The 24,511-nt window shown below is 39.0% G+C and overlaps 1 protein-coding gene across 3 annotated transcripts in view; it reads right to left on the bottom strand.

Moving 5' to 3' along the window:
• Positions 1-18,527, bottom strand: part of rptor (regulatory associated protein of MTOR, complex 1) — a 179,034-nt gene extending 160,507 nt beyond the window's left edge. For all 3 annotated transcript variants that reach the window (XM_044346469.1, XM_044346470.1, XM_044346471.1), the window contains exons 1-2: positions 18,072-18,527; positions 15,622-15,796 (exon numbers count right to left, since the gene is read on the bottom strand). In XM_044346469.1, coding sequence (XP_044202404.1) covers positions 15,622-15,789 — 168 coding nt within the window. In that variant the 5' untranslated portion in view covers positions 15,790-15,796; positions 18,072-18,527. The remainder of the gene's footprint in view (positions 1-15,621; positions 15,797-18,071) is intronic.
• Between the last annotated feature and the right edge of the window lie 5,984 nt (positions 18,528-24,511).

Below are 24,511 nucleotides of genomic sequence, written 5' to 3'. Positions count from 1 at the left end.
GGCACTATTTTTGCAAGTATTTGGTCATGAAGCAAAGTACTGGTCATTAAAAAAAAAATTTAAATTAAAATTTTGACCAGATGATGATGCTAAATGAAAAGTCAGGGAATCACCAAAGTAATTACAGTTTACCCTGAAGGAAACCAATTTCTGTCTGTACTAAATTTCGTGGTAACTCATCACGTACTTTAAATATTAATAATCAGTCTGGACCAAAGTGGTGACCAATCAACAATCAGACCAACATTTGCCACTATAGAGGCATTAGCATAGCACAGAACCATTACCATAGCATTTTTACAGTGGGTGAACAAAATGACAAAGGTCAATGATTTTCAAGCAAGGGTTAATTTGTGCTAGAATGTGCTTCAATAAAGGTCCAAGAAACCCTGCTTATACATCTGAAGCCAAGCAAATAAGCAAAAGATGTTTAGCCAAAAATAGTCCAATTTAGTGTAGTGCTAAATTGCAGGAGCATGGGTCCTAACAAGAGAGCCTACAGCTGGCTCATTGACAACATGCTCATGATTAGTAGATAATGTTAACCATGTTCAAAATCTTAGATTAGCATGTTAGCGTGCTAAAATTTGCTAATTAGAACTAAACACATAGTACAGCTGAGGCTGGTGTGAATGTCATTAGTTTAGCAGGTAATTGGTCACAAAGCAAAATATAAATAAATAAAAACTTTCACCTGATGATGATGCTAGGGTAGAAAGCAAGGAGTTAAGTTCAATTCCCCCTTAAAGGAACATCAATCTATAAATCTACCACAATGCACACATGGCAACCCGTCCACTACTTGCTAGACATTTAACTCAAAACCACAAATGTGAACCTGCGGGTGGTGCTGATGGTTAACCCTCTCATCAAGACAGATGTATGTCTGGGGAAAGCCAGATTATGCCTCCAATACACATGTCTGTTGCTAACTGTTGGATCTGTAATGGTGTCTTTAAATCCAGTGAAAGCTCAAGAGTAGTTTCATGAAACAAGGCTAAAAGCCAACCCTGGCCTCCCCAGTCACCAGATCTAAAACTCAGTAAGGCTTCATGGGACATAGTGTAAAGATTTTCACTTCCTTCATCCTTCAAAGACCTGGAGGCTTTCCTTCAAGAATTGTCTTATGTCCCCTGACAAACAGCTCAAGAGAAGTCAATAAAGACTGCAGCTGTTCGGAAAGCAAATGGTGGTCCTACTGCTTGTTATGTCCATACGTTTTATTCTATGAGGTGTTCCCCATTATGTTGTTCAAGCATTTCTTCATCACACTAGTCAATGAAAGGCATGGTGCAGTAAGATCCACTGTTGGCAGACAAAACACCTAATTGCAAGTAATTTGACTCTGTGTTAGATCAAAGCATGAGTGTGATCTCCTTATGCAATACACAAGTGTATCTGTCATTTGAATAAACACAGATCTGGGTTTACCTCTGCTGTGCACATAAAAAAAAAAAAAACTGAAAGACATTGACCCCAACTGACTTAACCATATAATATGTCTTCCCCTATACATGTGAGTGTACCTGTTTTGTGTCAGCTCTGCAGGGGAAGCAAATATCGACACTACTATCCTGGGGAAAGACATCTATATCGAAGACATACTACAAAGACACAGACTCAACTAGGAAAAACCTAGACACGTTTGCCCTTTAAAATACAACAGCTGAAATGACAGCATACTTTGTGTTTTAATGCAAAGTCCATTGAGAGAGTAAAAAGTGTCATGGCAGATAAAATGTCAAAGAAAATTGTTGACTCACTGGAGGAGATGGTAAGATATCATTCCTTTACTGTCAACATGCACCTACTAAAAATACACAAAATTACTACTTAAATAAGTAGTAGTTAAACTCACTCGAGGTACAGTGGAGACAAGGGAGTGCACCAGTGATACCACAGTGGTATCACGTTGGTGTTAATCATGATTACAATTAAGTGGTTCAAGACTGCTAGATAATTAACATCCTAATATAAACAGCCCTGATGAAATTATTTGTTTCCACCCAGCGTCCAGTGCAATTTATAATACATTTGGCACTCATTTGCATGAGAATAATGCAGATGAATGAGGGACAGTGTTTTTCTGTTCCACCTCATCATCACAGTGCAATGTGGCCTTTAAGTGTGACAGCACACATATGTGGTCCGCATTATTCTCATTCATTTATGCGCTCCTTTATTCCACATATTACTTTAGACAAACAAAACAAAAACAAGTAGATCATTTATCAACCTGGTTTGGACATTACTGGCTACTTGTAGCCATACTTGACTGGCTACAAGGTATAATGCTGGTAAATCTATTGAGCAGGAATTAATCTGCATGTCTTGTAGTAATGAATGAGTTCCTATCCTGCAGTAAGATGTGAGACCTTCAACCTGTCTGGTGTGGCGTTGTTCTGTTCTCATTAAGGTGAAATGAATGATAATGAAAGTAGACAGAACAGGACTGGACTATTGCTGGTTTTTAACTGTGAGATAAGGAGGCTACTGTAGAACCCAAATTGTAAACATTGTGGAAAAAAATGTATCTTACTAAATCTTGACTCAAGGTCCACTTACTGTCAATCTTACTTTCAATCGCATCTCATGGTCTTAATCAGCAGACGGAGTTTGCACAGTTGTTATCATGGGACCCAAGTATGACCTCCATGACAACTGAGCAAACTCAATCCGCTGATGAAGAGCATGAGGTGCGGTTGAAAACTCCAGAAAAAGCTTGTAAGTGCACTTTGAGTCATTTGTTGTTGTTTTTTTTGTTGTTTTTTTTTAACTTACCATTCCCAAGATCAAGAATGAACTTTCACACCCAAATTTAGACTTCAATTCAGGTTGTACATGGGGTCACTATTTTTGTTGTTTTTAAGATGTGTTTTGGGGTATTTTTTGTTGACCGTGGAGAAGCAGACAGGAAAACAAGGGGGAGAGAGAGGGGTATGACATGAATCAAAAGGTCCCCAGGCAGATATGAACTAGTGACGTTTTCAGCTATCACGGTGTTCCAACACTTTCCTTTTAAGTCTAAATGTTTTTAACATACAATGAACTTGTTCTGTGTTCTCCTGTGAACTTCTTGAACTCTTTACAGTATGTACAGTAAGGGTCCGCGTCCTGTATGTCATGTCTTGCGGTGTATAGTATTACTTTGAGGACAAACTCATTCAGCAAAAAAAAAAAATTCAATCCAAAAAAACAAAAAAAGAAAAACAATAATTCTCTACCCTTGTATTCAAGATACTCTAAAGGAAATTAAAGAAAAAAATCATCTATTAATGGTTTCAGTCATTTATTAAGTAAAAATGCAAAACATTCTCTGCTTCCAGCATCTCAAACATAGTTTTTATGCCTTTTTTTGGTTTTCTTGGTTATGATATATATGCTTAATGTTAATCTATTAAGAAATGCTGCACATCAAATCCAGGGCTTCAATCTGCTCTGAATGCTTCATTTGCAACGTCTTTTTCTACCTTTAGCTGACATCGGCTCATTGCGCATGCCCATAAATGGCCGTCCATTCAGTAGCCTTTGTTGCTAAGGTTTTTCCATGTGTTGTTTGTGTTGTCCACTCTCATATTTCAGATTGGATTTCGTCTCCAACACGTACGGATGTATTTAAGAAGTTGATATTTTGAAAGAAATAAAGTACAAGAAAAAGTTGTGAAATCCTACTACTATAGTTTTATGGTGCCGCCAAAAAATCTGCCAAGGGGCAGCTTCTGAGAGCTGGCCAATCAGAACAGAGCGGGCTCTTCAGGGGGGAGGACTTAAAGAGACAGGAGCTAAAACGGCCTGTTTCAGACAGTCTCTGAACTGAGGGGCTGCATAAAAAGAGTCAGCATGAGTTAAATAAGGAGTTTTTTGAACTGTGAATCAGGCAAAGATATTCCAATAGAGCCCAAGATTAAAAATATAGACCTGGAAATGTGCATAATATGTCCCCTTTAAACTATTCATCGATAATGAAACCATTTAATTAGTTGTAGCCGTAGTAAAAAATGCACAGAGACAGCTGTAATCAACATTGCACCAAAGGAAAGGGAGGCAGGAGTATTACAGACAGTAATAAAAAGTAAGAGTGAAGAAAGGGTAGACGGAGAGCAGAGATAAAACGACACTCAGACTCTGAACAAAACACCTTTTGACCTGTAACAAACGAGTGGCCCAACCCTGGTAATTTGACTGTTGGTATTAAACTGAGAAGGAAGCCTAAACAAAATTAGAGTTTAATACAGGTATGCTGAACCTCATGGATTTCCAATAATCCTATAAATTCTCCTTCAGCGTGGGGAGAAAGGTGACGGGGAGGAGGAGGAGAGGTTTAGAGACAAGGTGTGACGAAGCATCAGAAGAGATGAGGAGAGCATGCTATCACAACACTTTGTTCTTTTCCCCCCTCCACAGTCTGACCCTTTGGTGTGATGTGAAAAAGTGATAGAACTGCGGAGACAATGAGAGAGACAGAGGGGAAAGAGAGGAGACAGAAAGAGATTAATTGTATGCATGTGCAGTGAGTGTGTGTGCATGTCTGCCTTTTTGGGCCTGTGCATATAATTGGTAGCCGTCCTCCACTCATTAATAACTGCACGGGACTCCAGGGGACTTTCTAGCCTTTTCCCTCTGCTCCCTTTTAAGACTCCCATACAGCCCCCAGCGCCGCTCGCTGCCTGGATCAATGGCCCCTGATTATTCCATTTGTTAGGTCTGCAATAAATGAAGGTTATTAAAATGGTGGAGAGCATCGATCTCCTCCGGGCGTGCAATAGCAATTGGGCAGCAACAGGTCAGCTGGACATTTCAGCTGCAAATCCAGAAAAAAACTAAAGAGAACTGTGCTTAGGTCGTCTTTAGAAATAATAATTTATCATGTCATATTATAAGCACTGACTGTGTTCAGACTATGGATGGCTGTCAGTAGGTGATATTGTGAACACACCTGTAGGTATAGATAACTGATGGCTAAAAGTGTGCCATGCACCAAGGGATGAGTTGCCTTTAAAATAGTGTATAGAGGAACAACTGCTTTTCCAGCAACACCCTGCTCCTTTCACATATAGCTATACACATTAAAATACAGGAAACAATCTCAGTAAGCTACAAAACCAGTGAGGCAAAGTTTAACCTGCATCATCACTGCTGAAGATGTTTAAGATGTTCTTAAATGTTCTCAGACTTGCAATACTTCAGTAAGTTTAATTTTACTTGATAATGATACCTGCCCTGTTAGCTTTAGCTGTTATTTAGCTAAAGTAGCCAACATTAGCCCAAGTGTGCACCACTCTGTGTTCCCAGTAAGGTAGCATTAGCTTGGGTCTGAGGTAGCGGGGTGTGTTTCCAGAGCGTGAAAGGAAACACCCCACACTCCTTATTTGGAAGGTCCAGGCTCCAAATGGAAAAGATGGTGCCGACGATAAGCAGCAACTCTGGGCTTCAAACCAGTTCCAATGCAAACCAATGGGTGACGTCACACCTCGCTACATCCATCTTTATACACAGGCTATGGTCAGAACTGCATCTTGCCTCAGTGTCTTGCTCAAACAAGTGGGCTTGAATCTACAGCTCCTGGTTAAAGGACGGTTACCACATACTAACTACAGCAAAGCAGACACCATGATTCAACACAGATATAAAATCACTGGCATATAATTATGCCCTGTACTTTACAAATACATTCTGTTTTCATGCCCCTGAAAGTGGCTGAAAGTCTATATGCTGCCTAATGAACTGTGTACATTGATTGAATTCAACTAATGGTGCAGGAGATAAAGCGGCACAGACCACCTGTCTCATTTCCACATTATTACAATGAGCTTGGTTATTGATTACTTATTGATTTCATTATTCCAAAGTCAAAAATCACAGTGTGTGATGCGAGTGTGAAAAACCAGCAGGGAAGAATATGAGAAAATTTAAATGAACATTGTGTGTGTGTGTCCAACAGCTGTACAGAAAGATGCGAGTTACTGGTCATCTAACACACAGGAACATTTGCAAAAGCACATTAATTCACACCATTTCCAAAAATCAAGTATGATATCCAACTGATTATGAAGCCTGTCAAAATATATCTAATATTTAAATATAATTAAAATCAAAGTCCTACAAAATACAAAAACAAGACGGACTTGAGCTATTTGACAGTCCAAAAGGGGAGCAACAAATGACTAATGAAACTGATACATACAAATTTAAAATCTCAGGAACGTACATTGTTTAACAAATACCGAAGATCATTTTCACACAGCTACTTACTGGTTTGACAACTAGACCACTGATGAGACAGACTAAAATGTTGTGATAAAGTATCATGGAGGAAACAGCCAATCATGGTAGTAGTATCAAGATTTCTTTTTTCATGCTGTGCACTGATCCATTTTTGCAATATTTCTTGTTCCCAGTAAGTTTACATGGTGCACATTTCCACTTTTTTTTGTCACTTAGAGCGTGGAGTCTAATTTATGTATAAAAGTTGTGTGGTACATCATGTAGATTTGTCTTTGTTGTCTTATCAGCAGTAATGGAAGACAGGAAGTGACAATGAAATGTATCCTCTCTTTCACTTTCATTTCAGCGTGTAGATTATTACCGTGATGACATACAGACAAAGAAGGACTCCACCATATATTATTGTAAAGAGAGACTTTAAACATTTTCTGAGCAGGCTTTTCTTCATGACTTATTTCTCAGTGATATCACAAGACCATGAAATAGCCCTAAGCCATTTCCCAGATGTTTTTAACTCTTAATAAATAGGCATGCTTCTTTTAAGAACTACAGAGTAAAACAGAGTGGTTCTCACCTGAAATCTCAGAGATGTTAAGGTTAAGAGATGTAGCAAGGGCAAAAGCATGAGGCTCAAACTCCTCTACCGATTGGCAGATCTTAACAGTTCAGAAATGCTAAGTCATTTTATTTTTTTGATATCCTGTCCGATTGTAGAAGTAATTCAGCAAAATTTTGGAAAACAATTAAGGCCATAAATCATGGTTATGCTTTCTCCAGAAAAAGAACAAATTTGTGATATTTTTAATAGCCATTTTATTTCTTCTGGTCACCTGTTTGAAAACCCAACTCTATCTACAATTGCCTCATCCGCGGACGGGCACAGCTGTAAGCATGCAAGCAAAGTTTATTTATATAGCACCTTTAACAGAGTCACAAAGCACTTGCTGTCAAAGAAATAAAACCAAATACAATCAAATCAAAAGAAAAAACAAACAACAGATAAAATATACAAGGGGAACAGACATAAGAGACAAATTAAGACTATAGACTATTTCAAAGCTTCAGGGCTGCTGACTGGAGAGCACGATCTCCCCGAGTCTTAAAACCTGTCTGAGGTAGACTTAGGAAACCCTGGATAGAGGACCTAAGAGCTCCACTCATGGTAGAAGGTTTCCAATGATACCACTTGGAAATGCTAGAGGGGGAAAGTTGAAAAGTTGTCTGTTTCCGCTTTAAAGTCAAATTTTTTGGCTATTCAAAAGGCCCTGATTAAACTTAAGCTTTTACTAAATCCAGATAAGACTAATTACATGCTCTTCATGAGATCCCAAATGAAAAATCCTCCAGGTTTTACTATGAGTACAATAACTCAAATTAAAAAAGTCCTATGTTATAAGCACCTGGGTATCTGATTAGATGAAAAATGATCTTTTAAAACTCATGTCGAGGAACTCACTAAGAAGCTTACTTTTAAATTAGGTTTCTTTTTTTTTTTTTTTTAGAAATGAGCAGTGCCTGTCTTTTAGCAGTAGGTTGCAGATTATACGGGCAACATTTTTATCAGTGCTTGACTACGCAGATGTAATTTACATGCATGCCGTTGCCCAAACCCTCAAACCCCTTGATACTGTGTATCTCTTAGATTTATTACAGGTGACGCTTTTAGAACCCATCATTATATCCCCTATGAGGAAGTGAGGTGGACATCACTCACCACTCGAAGGGAACAACACTGTCTTTTTTTTTTTTTTTTTTTTTTTTTTTTTAAACAAAGCCATCCTTAATAAGCTACCATTTTATTTATCATCACTTTTAAGACTTATGTCTTATATGGGATACCATACTCATTCACAAGAATGCATTACCTTGGGTATCCCTTGGGAATAAGGGATGTTTTATATAATGAATGCTCATATTTTTCTTAATGTGACTGCTTTGTCTCTCTGTAATGTACCTGTTTTACTGGTTTTTTCTTTGTATTTTGTAAGTAATTTGTCTTGTGTTTGTGTTGTATTCGTGTTTTGTATATGAATGTTGATTTTACACATTTTATTATATAATTATATAACTTATTTTGATTATGTATGCACACGTCACAATTGTGAATGAGAGCTTTGTTCTCAACTGGTTTTCCCCTGATTAAATGAAGGTAAAATAATAATAATAAACGTTCATTGTATTTTTTTTATTTTACTGACTAACCATCAACATACAGTAACTTGAGCTGGGGAATCAACTGCCCTGCATGTGACACACAGTGATCAGAAGCCTGGAAAAAGTCTTTACATGCCACGATTTCCAGAGTACGGTAGAATATTTACATGTTGTTGTACATGCACTCAATAAAAAAACGTATAAATTAATACAAAAACACTTTGGACTTTTTACTCTATTGGACACAAAGTGTGTCTTGTAGTTGATGTTAACGCTGTCATCACGTTTAACATGCAGCAGCAGGTTTACCTAAATTTTTACCAATGAGAAATAGGTCAAGTGTCACAGTGTGTTTAGCTAAACACTATTTGAGATATTTAAACGATCAGTTCATCAGTTTCCCTAAGAGTGATCAACAAATGACCAGATCTTTTTATCTGAGGAACATAATTAGCAACGTCTCAGGTCTGAACAGGACCCTTACAGTAACTTAAGGCTGGTGCACTGTGGAGGTATTTGGTCTGCTGCAGGTGCCACACTATGAGTGATCAAGATGTAGTTACAAGTAGATCAAGGCCATTTCCAAGAAAATAAAGTCACAAACATTTACCCACTCTCTAACTATATTTTCTAATTTTAGAGTGCTTGCAAATTGAACCAAAAAAGCCAAAATACAGGCTGTCTAAACACTTCACAGTGATGAGTGATTACTAGACAAACTTCAAGCTCAGGCCAAAGTGCCCTAATCAGCCTCTGTGTACTCTGGCCCAACACAGCATCTGATACTCAGATGGAACTGTATGTTCTGCTGCTGGTTATGTTTATTCTACTCTCTATTATTCACCCTCTGCAGTCCGCTTGCATGTCCTACAGTCTCCACACAATTGCCTCTAAAATTCCTGTCCATTTGTTATTGGCAAATCAAATCAATTCTGATCCACCTTCACACTCAACAAGCTGAACGGCTACCCATACACACCGAGTCCTAAAAATAAGCCTCAGGATATCAGGCTGGGACAAAAGGGCATCAGAGGGAGACAGGACGCTGGCAGCTTTTATAAAGATCCAACACTGTTAGACTCTTAAGGAATGGACATAAAGTTTGTGTCAGTTAAACCTCTACTGCTGTTAGGTGCTTTGGAAATAATGCTCAATTTCTTATTTATTTATTCAGTAGGTATGTCTGTAACACCTTCTGTTAAAGGATAAGGCTGGAAATCTACATTTTTCTTATTGTCAACAAATTCCATTGAAAGAACAGCTAAGTACATCACTCAATAGGCTCCAACTTCCCCACCCTGTCTGTGGCACACAACCCTAGCCCAGTTCTTCCTACTGAAGACGTAAAACTACAAATACAATTTGGTCATGAAAATATTCTGTACTTTACCTGTTAAAAAGGCTACAGAATTTCCTAAAACCAGCTGTGCACTCTAGTTTATCACCATTAAACCCTAATCTACAAAGCTTTACATAAATATACTGTATATCTATAAAACCATGCAATAATTTTGTCCACTCAAGGTATTTTCTAATTAAAGCCACAAGATGTTAATTGTTTAATCGATAATTACAAAAAAGTGAACGAGGTTAAGTATAATAATGATCATAATCACTCAATCCACAGCTCTTTTTCACAGCAGAAGTTTTGACTTGTCATGGTATGAAAAGCACAGGTGTTACTGTTGACATTAACGATGGCTCTGTTCAATTAAAGTAACCCCAGTAAACCATGACAGTGAGCCAGCATGCATGGTACCAGGATCCTGAGACTGAGGCAGCTAAGTAAGGGATAATCAACTTGTAGGTGTGTGTTAAATTGTTTTAAGGCACAATGTGGAGGCAAAGAACCATCCAGCGCCAAGTGGAGCGGCTTGCCTCCACGAAGTGCCTTAAAACCGCTTAACACACACCTACAAGTTGATTATGCCGCTTATACCGTGGTCATTTGCCAAAAATATAGAATAAAAGCATTCGCAAATTTCTGGTGAAAGTTTTGCACTCAAAATCAAAGGTTATGAAGCAAGAGCTTACCATTGTCATAACAACTTTTCACACTGTACTCGCCGCCAGCCTGAACTGAGGCATAAAATTCACAGAAGGTGTCATTAGGTATAACAGCAGAGTATGTCTCCAAATCATTGTTCCTTTGTTTTTGGTAGAGAAAGTCTCTCAGTATATTAACAACCCATTTTGTTGCCTTTTTTGTATTAATTTCATTCTTCTCTTCCTCTATCAGTCTAAGCTCCTCAGGTGTCAGTTCCTTGAGCGTTTTTTTCGCTTGGTTTCACTCTTCTCCATTTCTTTTTCCTGTTTACTTCCATTTTTCAAAACTTCATAATGTGTAAGCTTTGACCACTGTGCTCTTTAATGTTGCTATGGTTACAAGTTGGTATTACCCAGACTAGTATTCACCCAGACTATGATATAAATAGAATTCAGGCATCATCATTTTGATCTTTTATACATGAGTATTTCCTACTGTGACAAGTCAAGATGCAGCATCTCCTGTATGCTATATATGATGAAGGCCACTGCTGAAATTTCATGTTGTACATAATAATCACAACATACGCAAACCATGTGCACATTCTCCACTTCGAGCAGCTCTCTCTCACTCACACACACACACACACACACACACACACACACACACACACACACACACACACACACACACACACACACACACAGAGTCACCATAGTCACAGTGCGTGTCCTATAATGCTGCTAGACAGAGTGAACGTGCAGCCAGTTGTTTCAGACTCAAGAGAAGCGGTGGTATACAGCGAAAACATAGCCATACTACTCCTTACAGAAAGCCTTTAATTTGGCTCACTTCTTGGGCAAAGACAGTAGGATTATAACACAAGGACCACAAATTAATGTTTCCAAATGTCCACAGTGAAGTGGTTGTTACTAGAAAAGAGTGTAAGCTTGAGCAGTGTCAATATGTTGATTATCATTTGTTGATAGAATGCAGCCGATGCCACTGAGGCTGCTTAGTGTTGTAGTGAGACAGTAGTGTTATGAGACAATTATGTTCTATGCTTTGTTATCTAATATGTTATTTATTCATATCATCTATTAGCTATGTTCGATAAAAACTGTTTACATTTTCTGTGTTGACGCATTTCATTCTTTGACACTTATTATAACTACAGCTATCTGAGCCTCCAGGGCGTCTAAAGCTCCTAGTAAATTGTTGTGCACATGACTATGAAAATGAATGAATCTACAATTCTAAGGTAAGTTATTCCACTGCCAGTGGGGCTCTGCATGTGCACAACAGCATTGCTGCTGAAAAAAAATCCTAGGGGAAACACTGAAAATGTCTTTTGTGAAAAAGGCCTATTTCACTGGGTCCTTATGTTCTGCTGCCTTTTCCTACACCTCATGGCAGTGGAGAAGGCAATATGGAAGTGCCTAAGCTGTGGGAGCTACAGTACCAAAAGAAAAAAAACCCACTCTGACTCCCTGAAGGTCCATTCATAAATTACCAGTTTTCTCTCACAAAATTCAAAGTCTATAACCAATCATTGTGTCTATAGTCTATGGTTATAATTCATTATTGATATGGACTTTATAGGCAATGTTACTGTTATTTCAACCTACATTTTCAGTCGATGTTTGTGAACAAGATGTGATCAATGGTGGTCTGAGCCTATGCTGCAATCACTTAGTTATCTTACTGGGTCGAGGTCCAGGTCTGTTTGCTCTCAACACACAGGTGTCATGTTCTACGTTCACTGTCAGCGCAAGAATGAAAACAGACCAAAAACAACAAATTACAGCACCTGCTCTTCCACTTAAGTTTCAGTATGTTTTAGATTTTTGGTGGGAGCCGATCAAACCTACATGAAAACACTGAAAATCTAATCACATTCTCTCACTCTCCGTCAGCCTGACTGTTTTAATTCCTCACTGCGGGTCCAATAAAAGAAAACTCGATACTTAGATCGGCTCTAGCCACACCTCTGATCTTACTGCAATTAACATTACTAACAAAAACCATCCTCCATGACTTCTTGACAGCTTTCTAATCAACAATTAAGTAGCACTGTGGTAGTTAAATAGAGCCACTCGTCATCTGAAGTCAGCCCTGACCTTGTACTCTGCTGTAAAACACTGATAGCCATTCTTATATCTCAACACTGTTATCACAATTCCACTTGGCAGGTGCAGCGACCGTACACATAATAATGCTGCACATAGAGTGATACACACAAACAGCTGTGTACAATTGCAAATGCATGCACACACAACTCAACAGCTGCCATTAACCCAACAGGGGGAAAAAACACACCATTTTGACCAATGGGTAAATTGTACAGTCTCACTCTCTCTCCTCCTGTGTTCTCTGTCATACTGAGACAACTCTGTGTGTGTATTTGTGTGTGTGTGTGTGTGTGTCTGATTTCCCACAGTGCAGAACATCATTTACGGCCCACTCGAAAAGCCTTGCACAGCACGCTGCTCTCGACAGGCTTAACTGTTCACGTACCAACTCGCTCGATATCCTAACTGCCACAGATACTGTACATCAGCTTAAATCACCCAGAGCCAGGCCTGGATTAACGTAGTGTGGTAGAAAGGTGACCACACTCGAAGCGTCCCTCTCCTCCCACTTTACATGTGAAAAAAAGGCTCAACACACATACTACAGAAAAATGTAAGACAACCAAAAAACCCGGCAGCATAGATAGACATGAGCCTATAAATGCCATACTAGCCCTTACACTGATGCTCCAATCTGAATGCAACTCACATCCCAATGCAACACGTCATATTGAATATCATTATCTCCGTAATACATGGCCTGTATGGGGACTACATGCAAAACCGTTATAGAGTATGTCTCACACATCTGTTGCAAGCAAGCATTTCAACAGCTGGATGATCACATAGCACCAGGTGAGGTGATGACGGTATCAGGAATAGCACATTGTGACATTGTAGCTATTGCAATGTGTAGGCTAGTAGAAATTATGGTTGTTTTGTTGTTCTGTTCTTTTCAGAAACAGAAATTAAAGGAATGAAAACAGAATATTGATTTGACTGTCATTTCAAAATCCACAAACGAAAAGGCACACAGAAACAGCAGATACAACATTTATAAAAGGACTTGATTTTCGCCTTTGTAAAACAGAAAATAAAATAGTAAGCCTAACTAATGTATGAACCGTAGCACTCGGGAATACTAAGATGTACTTATTCCACACAGAGGGATGGATTAGTAAAATGGTCTTTGAACATATTTTCTATCAGCTACTGTTATTACTGAAATAAACAGCATCTCTCTCTCTCGCTCTCTCTTCTCGCCTCCGTGGTGCTGAAAGACGCACAGCAGCAGCTACTGTTCAACTGTTTTCTTATTCTTATTATTCACATTCTTATCAATAAGAATAACGATAAATAAGATCTAAAAGTGCTTTATAAATGTTGTATCTGCCGTTTCTGACCACCATCGCCCGATGTGATACATGGATAATCTGCCCCAGCCCATGAACAACTGAGAAGAAAAATGTACAAAACTGCAGAATGAGACCCTGCATGACTTCAGGTGATGTTTTAACACAGTATCAATAAAGTAAAAGCTGCGAAAATGAATGTGAAAATAAAGCCAGATGTACCACTGCATTTTCTTACTAATGTATATTTGTAAAAAAAATGACAACATCATTGCATTGTCATTCATATCCCAATCTCACTATTCAGAAAAAGATTTTTTTTTTTTTTAAATTACAGCCCTCTTAAAAGATGGATTTAACCTCAAGCAAGAGTTATACTAAAAGCCAATTCTTCCTGCACAAAATCGTCTCTTTGGTCTCAGCTGTCTGAACCCAGAGAAAGTCCTACAAGTGTACAAATGAGGGTCCACAGCCTGAAAATACTCTGAGCAATGAAAAATCTTACACAGTCAATTTAGCATGACTTTCTGATAGGAATGCTCATTTCAGCCAGCTTTCAGCCCCTATAACCTCTTTTAAATCAATACCAGCCTCACATTTAACGATGCCTTCCTATTCAACATTTCCCTGAAGCTTGACACTTGAGCGGGCATTGCTGTGTAATTCAAGTGACGTCCTAACAGCGGCGACGTGTTAAAATTTAATTTGGGTGAATTTTCTACAATAGGTGCAGAGTTTGTGAGGGTTATGTATGACTGCGTGGCATTTGCCATCATTACACCGGTAGTGCTCTGTAGCCGTGAGGCAATGAAATAATCAGGTTGGTAGCACTGCAGTGGATCAAACGACAGCTTTATGTGAGCTGAAACACACTGTAGCCATTCATGAGGGAAAGCTTTGAGGTTCCCCTGTCAAAGCATAGCAGGTAGCCTCCAGCAGAATGAAATGAATTTGATGAATGAATGATTTGTTGCTGTGTCCCGGCTGTTTAAAGACGGATGTCCTCTCAAAGCACAAAGTGTAACATTGGCGCATTTGATTTGCTTCTTTACTGAATTGAAATTTCTTTTTGATGACACTTTCCCTGATTCCCAGAAACTATTAGCTATTGATTACAGTAAGTGGATAAATGGTATGGATGTCATATCATTGACCCAATATAATAGTTAACTTAATAGTTTTTAACAAATGTTACTTGGGGACTATATTTAGCTGGGGATTAATACACATTTTGTGTGCTGGTGAGAATGTACGGCGACAGGAGTTGGTGTTGGAGTGGCTCAAAATAAGCTACATAGTGTGTTCATGGTTATAAAGGAACATGTCACTCACTGCACCCGTGAGACTCACTGATGGGTTTCTATAGTTTTTGAACAACAATGGAGCTCTATGGCATAGAAGAAATTATCAGGCTTTGGCTATGTAGCATCAATTCATTGCTGGTTTTGGTCTTTTCATGGGATTTGTTTACAATAAGGAACATATAGAATATCACCAGACTTGTGCTTTAAAGATGAGGAAATGATGAAAGCATCTTTGTAAATCCGATGTGACGTCTAGTATTTAAAAACATCAAATGGGACATTCTGTTTTTTTCTCCCATTTGTGTAATAAATCATCAATTATAACCAACTGTTCCAGAATTCATGTTTTATGAGCTCCACCTATGAAAATTAACATGTTCCGCTCAGAGATATTTGAATATGGAAATGCTCTTGCACAACTCTGCATGAGTTCATACCTCAGCAACTCTGCATGCACTAGATTGACAGAGCTACAGGAGAAAGAGCCTCCTACGACCTGAGCTGAGAGTAGATGAGAAGAAAATTACCCTGTCTTTCATCCTCCAGCTCTGCGCTAAGGCCTTGGAGCCCTCAATCTTCTCTGAGTGCCGCTTCTTCATGAAGGCCAGTGGAAGTTTCCAGTCATTCATGTCGGCCTCCTCTTCCTCTGCCAGGCCCACGGCCGGGGAATGAAGCAAATCTGAGTCCATTTTCATCAGGGCCCTGCAGGGGAGAGCTCAGGTTAAACACAGATCCTGGGGACCTCTTGTTTTGCAATCCAGGTGGGAAACTAACGCTAACCAACACTATGTAATTTTGACTGTGGCTGGTACTCTAATCTCACGACAACAATGAAAACAGCTATTAGGGTTTCCCCTAAAGATCAAAAAATCCTACTGAAAAAAATAAAAATATCTTTCAGACATTACTTGAAGGAATTTGAGAAATTTTCTCCTCATCAGGCTGTGTGTTCTCTGCCATGATGCTACCTGCCAATATGTGTGTGCTAAAACAAACCATCCGGCTCAAGAAAGATATTTTGCAATATTGGGAAGCCAAAGAATCTATGCAGCCACACTATTATGACTAATCCAACATTAGACTAATGTAGTTTTTGTTTTTTTAATGGTGAGATGCCTGAGAAATGATAAATTTGACAGTAAACACAGAACATCTATATAATACTTGTTTACTTATTCTTTGGTGAGATAATTCCTGTTTTAAATCAAAAGTTGCCAATTTCAGACAAAATGGGCAAAATTCTTCATCTGCTTGATATTTAACATTTGAGAAGTTTAGCTTCTTTTTTTAAGTGAAAAAATGGTTTCACACAGAACTACATCTAATCCTCAAAGAAAGAGGTTGTTTTAAAATGCGTTTCACTTGTGTTCAGATTTCATTCTTGCCTACATCACTTCCACTAGAAAGTCAAAGAGCCCCGCGCACAGTTATTACATCAGACTATCGCCAGACAAGCGCCAGATTTGTTTCACACAGGCTTGTTAGGAAAACAAAAATGTTTCAGAACTAATATACATGCACAGACTATTCCAAATGTTTTCCTGTTATATCCTTCTCGCATCAGGACGCATTAGCACTACAAAGGATATGTGGTCAAATGCGTCCCAGACCACCTTGGCAAGTAAGTGGTTTGAGTGTTTAGCGCTGTCCACTTGTGATCCAATTGCCCAAGAAACATTTTAAAACCAAGAATAAACAGGGTCTTAGATATCAAAAAAATATTGGCGTTGTAAAGGCATTTGTGTCAAAGAATCCCAAACAATACAAAGCAACAACAATACATCAGCTGTGATGTTTCAAGCATCAAGTGTTTGTGTTCCTCTACTAATGTCAAGCCAGTGATGCATTCACTTACTGCCTGTAAAAACAAACCAGTGAGAGTCGGTTTTGAATACAATAAATGACATTTATATTGAAAAAAAAAAAAACCCCAATACTGAAATTTGAGAATCTGAAAAACCACAATAGCTTTGTTTTGCAATTCATGACCTTTAGCTAGAACAGTTTGATGTTGATGGGATGTTGGTTATGAGTCATTTTTGATGTTCTGCTGTCAATGAAAACCACAACAACTGAAACCAAAACACATGCTCACATCTGGATTTTTACAAATCAACAGCAGCACTTAACTCTGCTAACAGGGTAGCTGCTTACTTTCTTCCATCCAGGTTGCTTTAACTCTTTGACAGAGAGCAGCACCTGGATGATGTCATGTTTGGGCTCCCGCTGCGCACATGAACACACCTCTAGGCAGAGAGGTGCTAGCTTGGTAATGTGTTATGTGACCCTATATTAAAAGGACAAGTTCACAAGTCTTAAAACAATAGTCACTCAGGTGCCTTAAATAAAGTTTGAAATAGGTTTTTCTTGCTGTAATCATTCCTCTTGTTCATACTGACCATTAGAAGATCCCTTCATAATGCACTTACAAAATCTGTTTAGTGTCAAAGTCCCTCTTTTTGTTATTATATTTCCACCGCAGCTCAACAGAGAAACACTGAGGGAACACAAAGAGGGAATTTGATGCTAAAAAGACTGCTAAGACTGCTGAAGCCTCATATAAGCTTCAGATCAACTTTTAAATTCATTTTTGCACAAAATACCTGTGTGGACACTGCTGATTTTGGCCCCCATCACTTACACTTAAAGCACATTTGAGGGGGATCTTTTTGTAGCCAGTATGAACTGGAGGAATGATTACACCCAGGAAAAGCTCTTTCACTGTTCATATGAGCACCTGACTGTTGTTTCAAAGACAAATACGAGAAATTGTGAACCTATCCTTTAAGTCGTGTTGACACGGACTGGCTGTGTTAAAGCTGACGTCACAGCTGGGGCTCTTCGCTAGCCAGTAGTTGTTTGCAAATAAACCTGTCACACTGCAAGAGAGAGTAGCGCTATGTAAAACCATTCCCCGGCTGCAACATGAGCACACAGAGCGCAGGTGAACAGACATGTCGCTGGCGGCGGTGCAGACCTCGGAGCGGTGGCGGTGTCGGGGTCAGCCCGGGCCGGGGACGCTCTCCGCCTCCGGACGATGACAGACACGGTAGCACAAACTATCCTGGTCAGGAGGTTGTAGGGCAGCGTCCACAGCCTGTACAGTATGTCAAACCCGTCAAATCCGAGCTGCACGGGCGCGTGTTTGCAGGGGAACGTGCGGCTCCTCTCCGCGCCGCGCGGCGCTATGGGAAGCGGCTCGAGACCAGGCCCATCTTCACGCGGACAGTCTGCCACAGCCACACGAGGCACGGGCCGCGCTTATCGATGACTGCGGTGGTATGGTCTTCTTCTACAAACCAGCGTCGCTGCTCGGCGGTTTGGTGCGACGGTTTCCGTGGAAATCTCTCAAACAATCCCGATAATTTCTCCGGAGAGGCACTGCTTCAGCACTTCTGCAAGGGCGCAGCCATCTTGGGTTGGACCCAGAATGCACTGTTGGAGCGGCCGCGAGGCTGCGCGAGGCTGTCATGAAACGTCACCGCTGTTGTTCCTACGACACACACATGTAAACACACACACACACGAACACATAAACACACATACCAAGTCTGCATAATATATTTAAAAACCGAACTAATATCTACTGACTGCATAATATATTTAAACACCCAGTAATTCTCCCAAGTCTGTATAATATATTCAAACACCCAGTGATATCTACTACCTCTGTATGATATATTTAAAAAACCCACTAATATCTACTAACTCTGCATAATATATTTTAAAACCCATTATATCTACTGACTCTGCATGATATATTTAAAAAAAAACAAAAAAACACTAATAATGGCTAAAGCTGTTTCACCACATTTGGCTTAAACTCTGGGCACCACTAACTGAGCAGTCCCTGCTTAATTGAGAGACCTACCCAACTTGTGCTCAGCAAACATATCTGCGATATGTATTGGGCCCAGACCATTGAGTGACTTACTGACAATAAGTAATGCCTTGAAATCAAATCTATGTTTAACTGGAAGCCAGTGCAATCTAAGAATTGGAGAAATGTGTTTTCTCTTCTTGGCATTTATCAGTATACTAGCAGCAGCATTTTGAATGAGTTGCAACTGTCTAATGGTCTTATTAGGGAGACCAATAAGGAGTGCATTACAGGAAATAAAAGCATGAATGATCTTTTCTAAATCTTGTTTGGACACAAAGCTTCTCATTTTAGCTGTGTTTTTAAGATGCCAGAATGACAATTTTGTTACAGCTTTGATGTGGCCACTGAAAGTTAAATCCTCATCAATGATTACACCAAGATTTTTGACATGGGTGTTAGTTTTTAGTGCTCTAAAACCAAGGTAAGCACTAAGTGCCAGCCTTCTTTCTTTATTGCCAAAAATAATTATTTCAGTCTTTGTTTAATTGAAGGAAATTTTGTTGTGTCCAACTGTTTAATTTCTCAAGGCACAGACAAAGTGACTCTATAGGACCATAATCATTTGGTGAGAGTCCCTGATAAATCTGAGTGTCATCTGCATAGCAATGATAATAATAATAATAATAATAAACTTTATTTATATAGCACCCCTCATAACATAAAATGCAGCTCAAAATGCTTTACAGGAAGAGGTACAAACAAACAAAATAATAGATATTTTAAAATATTAAAAGAAAGGAGAAAGATAAATACAGTAAACAAAAAACAACAGTGATAAAAAGGGGTAAGAAGATAAAAAAGGTAAAATCATGAGATAAGAAAGATAAAACAGGTAGTAAAAAAAACAGATGATAACAGTAAAAGGCAAATAAAAGGTTGAGTTCATTAAAAGCAAGACCATAAAAATAAGTTTTGAGCTGCTTCTTGAAAATATCAACAGAGGATGCTTATCTAATATGTGGTGGGAGTTTGTTCCAGATCTTTGGTGCATAGCTGCAAAAAGCTGCCTCACCATACTTTTTGCATTTTGTTTGTGGCACATTTAACAAGCCAGCATTAAGCGACCTAAGCGAATGGAACATATTCTGACAAGCAATCTGAGAGATATGAAGGTGCTAGACCTTTTTGGGCATTAAAAACAAGTAAAAGAATTTTAAAATCTATCCTCAGCGTTACAGGTAGCCAGTGCAATGACGCTAATACTGGTGCAATATGTTCCCCTTTCCTAGTTTTGGTTAAAATTCTTACTGCTGAGATTTGAATGAGTTGCAGCTGATCAATAGTTTTATTTGGTAAACCAGTATAAAATGCATTACAGTAATCTAAGCGTGAAAAAACAAAGGCATGAGTGAGTTTCTTGGCATCTTCCAAAGTAAGGTAGGGTCTGACTCTTGCAATGTTTCTTAAATGATAACAAGCTGTCTTTGTAACGTTGTGGACATGACTTTTAAAATTCAATTCAGAGTCAATGATAACTTCTGTTTTATCTTTATTTAATTTAAGGAGGTTACCGCTCATACACTGTTTAATGCTAGAGAGGCAATCTATCAAGGGAGTTAGGGCATCTTTATCGTCTGGTGCTACAGATAAATATAACTGGGTGTCATCTGCGTAACAATGAAAATTTACACTGTGGTTGCAAACAATTGCTCCAATCGGAAGCAATTGTTTCCGATTGTTTTCTGATTGACAAGAGCCGTGACACTGTTTACATAAAAGTTGGTAAACTCTTCAAGTAAAGGCGTGGACTGCCCGTCCACCTCAAGGTGTAATTATCAGTCTTTACAGCTTGAGCACCTGGTGTGGAAGTTAGGAGAACAGTAGCGGACCAAGAATTGAACCCTGAGGAACACCAAAGAGAAAGTCACACTTGTTGGACACATGTTCACCAAGGCTGACAAAATAGCTTCTGCCAGTGAGGTAAGTCTTGAACCGATTCAGCGCAGTTCCAGAGAGCCCCATCAAACTTTCAAGTCTGTCTAAGAGTATCTCATGGTCGACTGTGTAGACCATGAGAACTTAGATCAAGAAGCACAAGGACTGAAAAGTTTTTATTATCTGCGCTCACTCTGAGATCATTTGTTACTTTTATAAGTGCTGTCTCGGTACTATGACCTCTTCTAAAGCCAGACTGAAATTTTTCATGGATCTCATTTTTTTGCAGGAATGCATCCAACTGTTTTAACACAGCCTTTTCTAAAATCTTACCTAGAAAAGGCAGGTTTGAAAAGGGCCTAAAATTACTCAAAACAGAAGGGTCAAGAGTGTGCTTTTTGAGTAAAGGCCTGACTAAATCTGTTTTGAGTATATTTGGAAGATGCCTGTCTCTGGGGAGCAGTTCACAATATCCAGTACATCATCAATGAAACTATCTAAAACTTCCTTAAAAAAGAAAGTGGGAATGGCATCGAGGGAGCAACTGAAGGATTTCAGCTGTGTAATGATTTTCCGGAGTTCTGCTTCACTAATTTTTGAAAAGAAGTTTAGATTTCCCCGAGAAGTACCAGCAGATTTTTGATTTGTAAGATTATTTGCAATACTAGCTTGGATATTGGTAATTTTATTGTCAAAGAAGGATGCAAAGTTTTATCAATAAGTTGGAAAAGATTTAAAAGGCGATCAATGGTAGAAAATAATAACTAACCTTACAGTCTTAGAGAATTGACCAAGAAGAAGCATGTAAAGGATGAATAGGAGGGGCCCAAGAACTGATCTTGTGTGACTCCATACATCAGGGCGGTTCTTTCAGATCCATTATACTCCAATACTGACTACATATCCCCTGCTTATACATACATACATACATACATACATACATACATATATATAATTTTATTTCTTTTTTACAACAGATAATGTCAACCAAAGATTTAAATGAAAAATTGAAGTAACTGTAACTAACTGTCTATCTTTTAAAATGAAATTAGTTTCCATAAAATGTGTTGTAAAATTATTCTCAAAGGGGGTCCAGAGTGCACACATGAAATAAATACCTTCATTTATTCCCAGCCTCTTTTTCTTAAGAGAACTTTCTATCAAAAGTGTATTGAATTAGATCCATCAAATGAAAACATTTTACAATAATTTAATGTGAAATATTGCTCTAATCTTACACAGTATAGAACGTATTCCACACATGTCACTTCATTATTGCCAGTAATCATGGAATAGATGTACCATTAGTGCCAAGTGTATGGAGTTTGGCTAATTTAATAGCCAAGTGAAGACGTGCAGAATGTCTTCACTCTGTGTGATGTGTTCAGTCAGCCAGTTCATCTGATAGCTGCATCCATCACAAAATAGCAGGGGAGCAGATGTTCTAAAATCCCTCACTGCATGTGGGAGTGTTTTAAAAGTAGCCTGTGCTCTATTTAAGTCACAGAGGTGCCCTCAGAATGGTGAATCACTGAGGGTAAAACGTTATTTTTTATTATTTAAAAGTTCAATAATGGATTTTTTTGGCTACTTGGGGGCAGAGGGAACACAACATCTGACTTATTATCACCTTCTAAGTTGACATAGTGAACTTGTTAGCAAACAGTTGTCTATTTACACATCAAGCAAATAAGGAGCAACATTACGCTAGCATTAATTTGGAGTTGTGTTTCCTGCCACTTGATGAAAGTAGGTTGAATATTCCTCTTCTTTTATTGTGTTTTTTGTGTCCACCAGCTCCTAAGGGAAATATTTGGTACTTTGGCTGCTAAATGTTCCACTATGGTAACCAGCTAGTTGCTAATTTTGTCTGTCTGCCATTTGATGCTGAGTAGGAAGTGTACAGTGGATTTACAGCTGCCTACTGTGGCAAAAAATGATGAGAGCAGTGATAGTTCACCAATACAATAAAGCTGCAGGCTGAAAAACTAAAACAATGAGCTGAAAGACACTAAAAAGCTCTGTAGAGTTTGAGGGAACTGCAGAGTTTGGTAGAAATTCTGTGGGTTCATCAATACAAGCAATCACTTTCTCACACAAATAGTCATGCGTTTCATTGTTGATATAAAATATTGATTATAAACACAAATGTAAATGTAAGAAGGACATGAATAAGATCATTTCACGTTTTATTTGTTTGTCTTCAACAATATGGTGATGTTTGCCGTGCAAAACCTCGCTGGTCTCAGCACCTGCGTGAGTCAAAGTGAATTTACACATGTTATTTCCCCATCATCCTTTGCTGTCAAGCTTCACACTCATTTCTCAAACAGCAGGAGCCAAAGGTTTGTTTTTGAAAGATAGAGAGAGAAAAAGCTGTCCCATCTGTCCGCGAGTCTAAATCTAACACCAGTTTGCGCGTACTCACTCAGGCAGTTGGTCATGACATTACTGAGAGCCTTGTAATTGGGGGAGCACAATCAATATGTTTACCAGTTTGTTCCTGGTGAACAAAGAGATTTGCTTGAGGGCCTTGATGACTTTAACCAAGCACAACACAGTATGTCTTGGGCACAAAGGACAATTCTGCGCTGAGATGACCAACAGCTTTCTTTTGGGCCATCAGCTCATCAGAAAACATGAAAACGCTACACCAGATGGATGGAGCATGAAAACATCCCTCTTTATGCATTTACCAGTGTAGCAATCACCGCTACGGCCTCTTGGCTTGCCACACTAACAGCGCCAGAGCAATCTGGTGTGTAAGAAACTCATAGTTACATCCGACTGAATTTGTTCCTCTCGCCTTTCAGTCGCAGTGTCCTCTGCAGGGGGGAACCAATCCAATCTCCAAGGTGTGATAGAGGTTGGGACCCTGGGATGGCTGATGGGTAACAGAGGGAGGACAAGAAAGAGAAGATTAGTCTTCTTTTTCCTCCTCATACACCCGTCTTACATGTAGGGAACAAGGTGACATGATCAACTGGGTTGGGTCCTGGAAGCTGGAGCTGTTCCCAGAGACAAATCTGACAGGGGCAGGAAAAGGCTAAAAGTCCTGTTTTCAAGGATTGATTGCAACAAGGCGAGGGAAATAGCCAGAGAGAAAAGAGACTGATGGATAGATTTGAGGGAGGGAGTGTTTCAGGAGAGGAAAGCTTTGCTATCATGTGATCCTCCAATGGGACGCCAGTAGAACATTGACTCCTCTCAAGAAGGAAATGGGAGACACAAGATCTGTAATGGAGCATTAATCCTCTTCTCTTGTGCTTTCATAGCTCATAAAGATACATATTTTACAGGAACTTTCTCACTCACCACTGTCATAAATCAAGTTCAACAACAATTAAAATGTGTTACAGTTAGATGAGCTAAAAACTCCATATACACACTCTCATTCAAACTCTTCTGACAAAGTTTCAAGGAAAATAAAAGGTTATTCTGAGCTTTTTTGTGTGTCTTCCGCCAAAAAAAGGCCAAACTCTGTCCACCTTAATCATGCGTCCCATTGCTGTTTCAAGCCAAGTTTACAGTACATCAATAAAAACACTGCTGCAGTGATTAATGCTTTGTACTGTGTTGCATAATGATGATCAGTGTTTACTCTCTGAGCATAGGCCACTCCAGTGAAAGCCGCAGCCTTCATAACTCACGCTCAAGGT

The sequence above is a fragment of the Thunnus albacares genome, chromosome 3, assembly GCF_914725855.1.
Source record: "Thunnus albacares chromosome 3, fThuAlb1.1, whole genome shotgun sequence".
Lineage (NCBI taxonomy): Eukaryota > Metazoa > Chordata > Actinopteri > Scombriformes > Scombridae > Thunnus > Thunnus albacares.
This window is presented reverse-complemented; position numbering and strand designations above follow the sequence as displayed.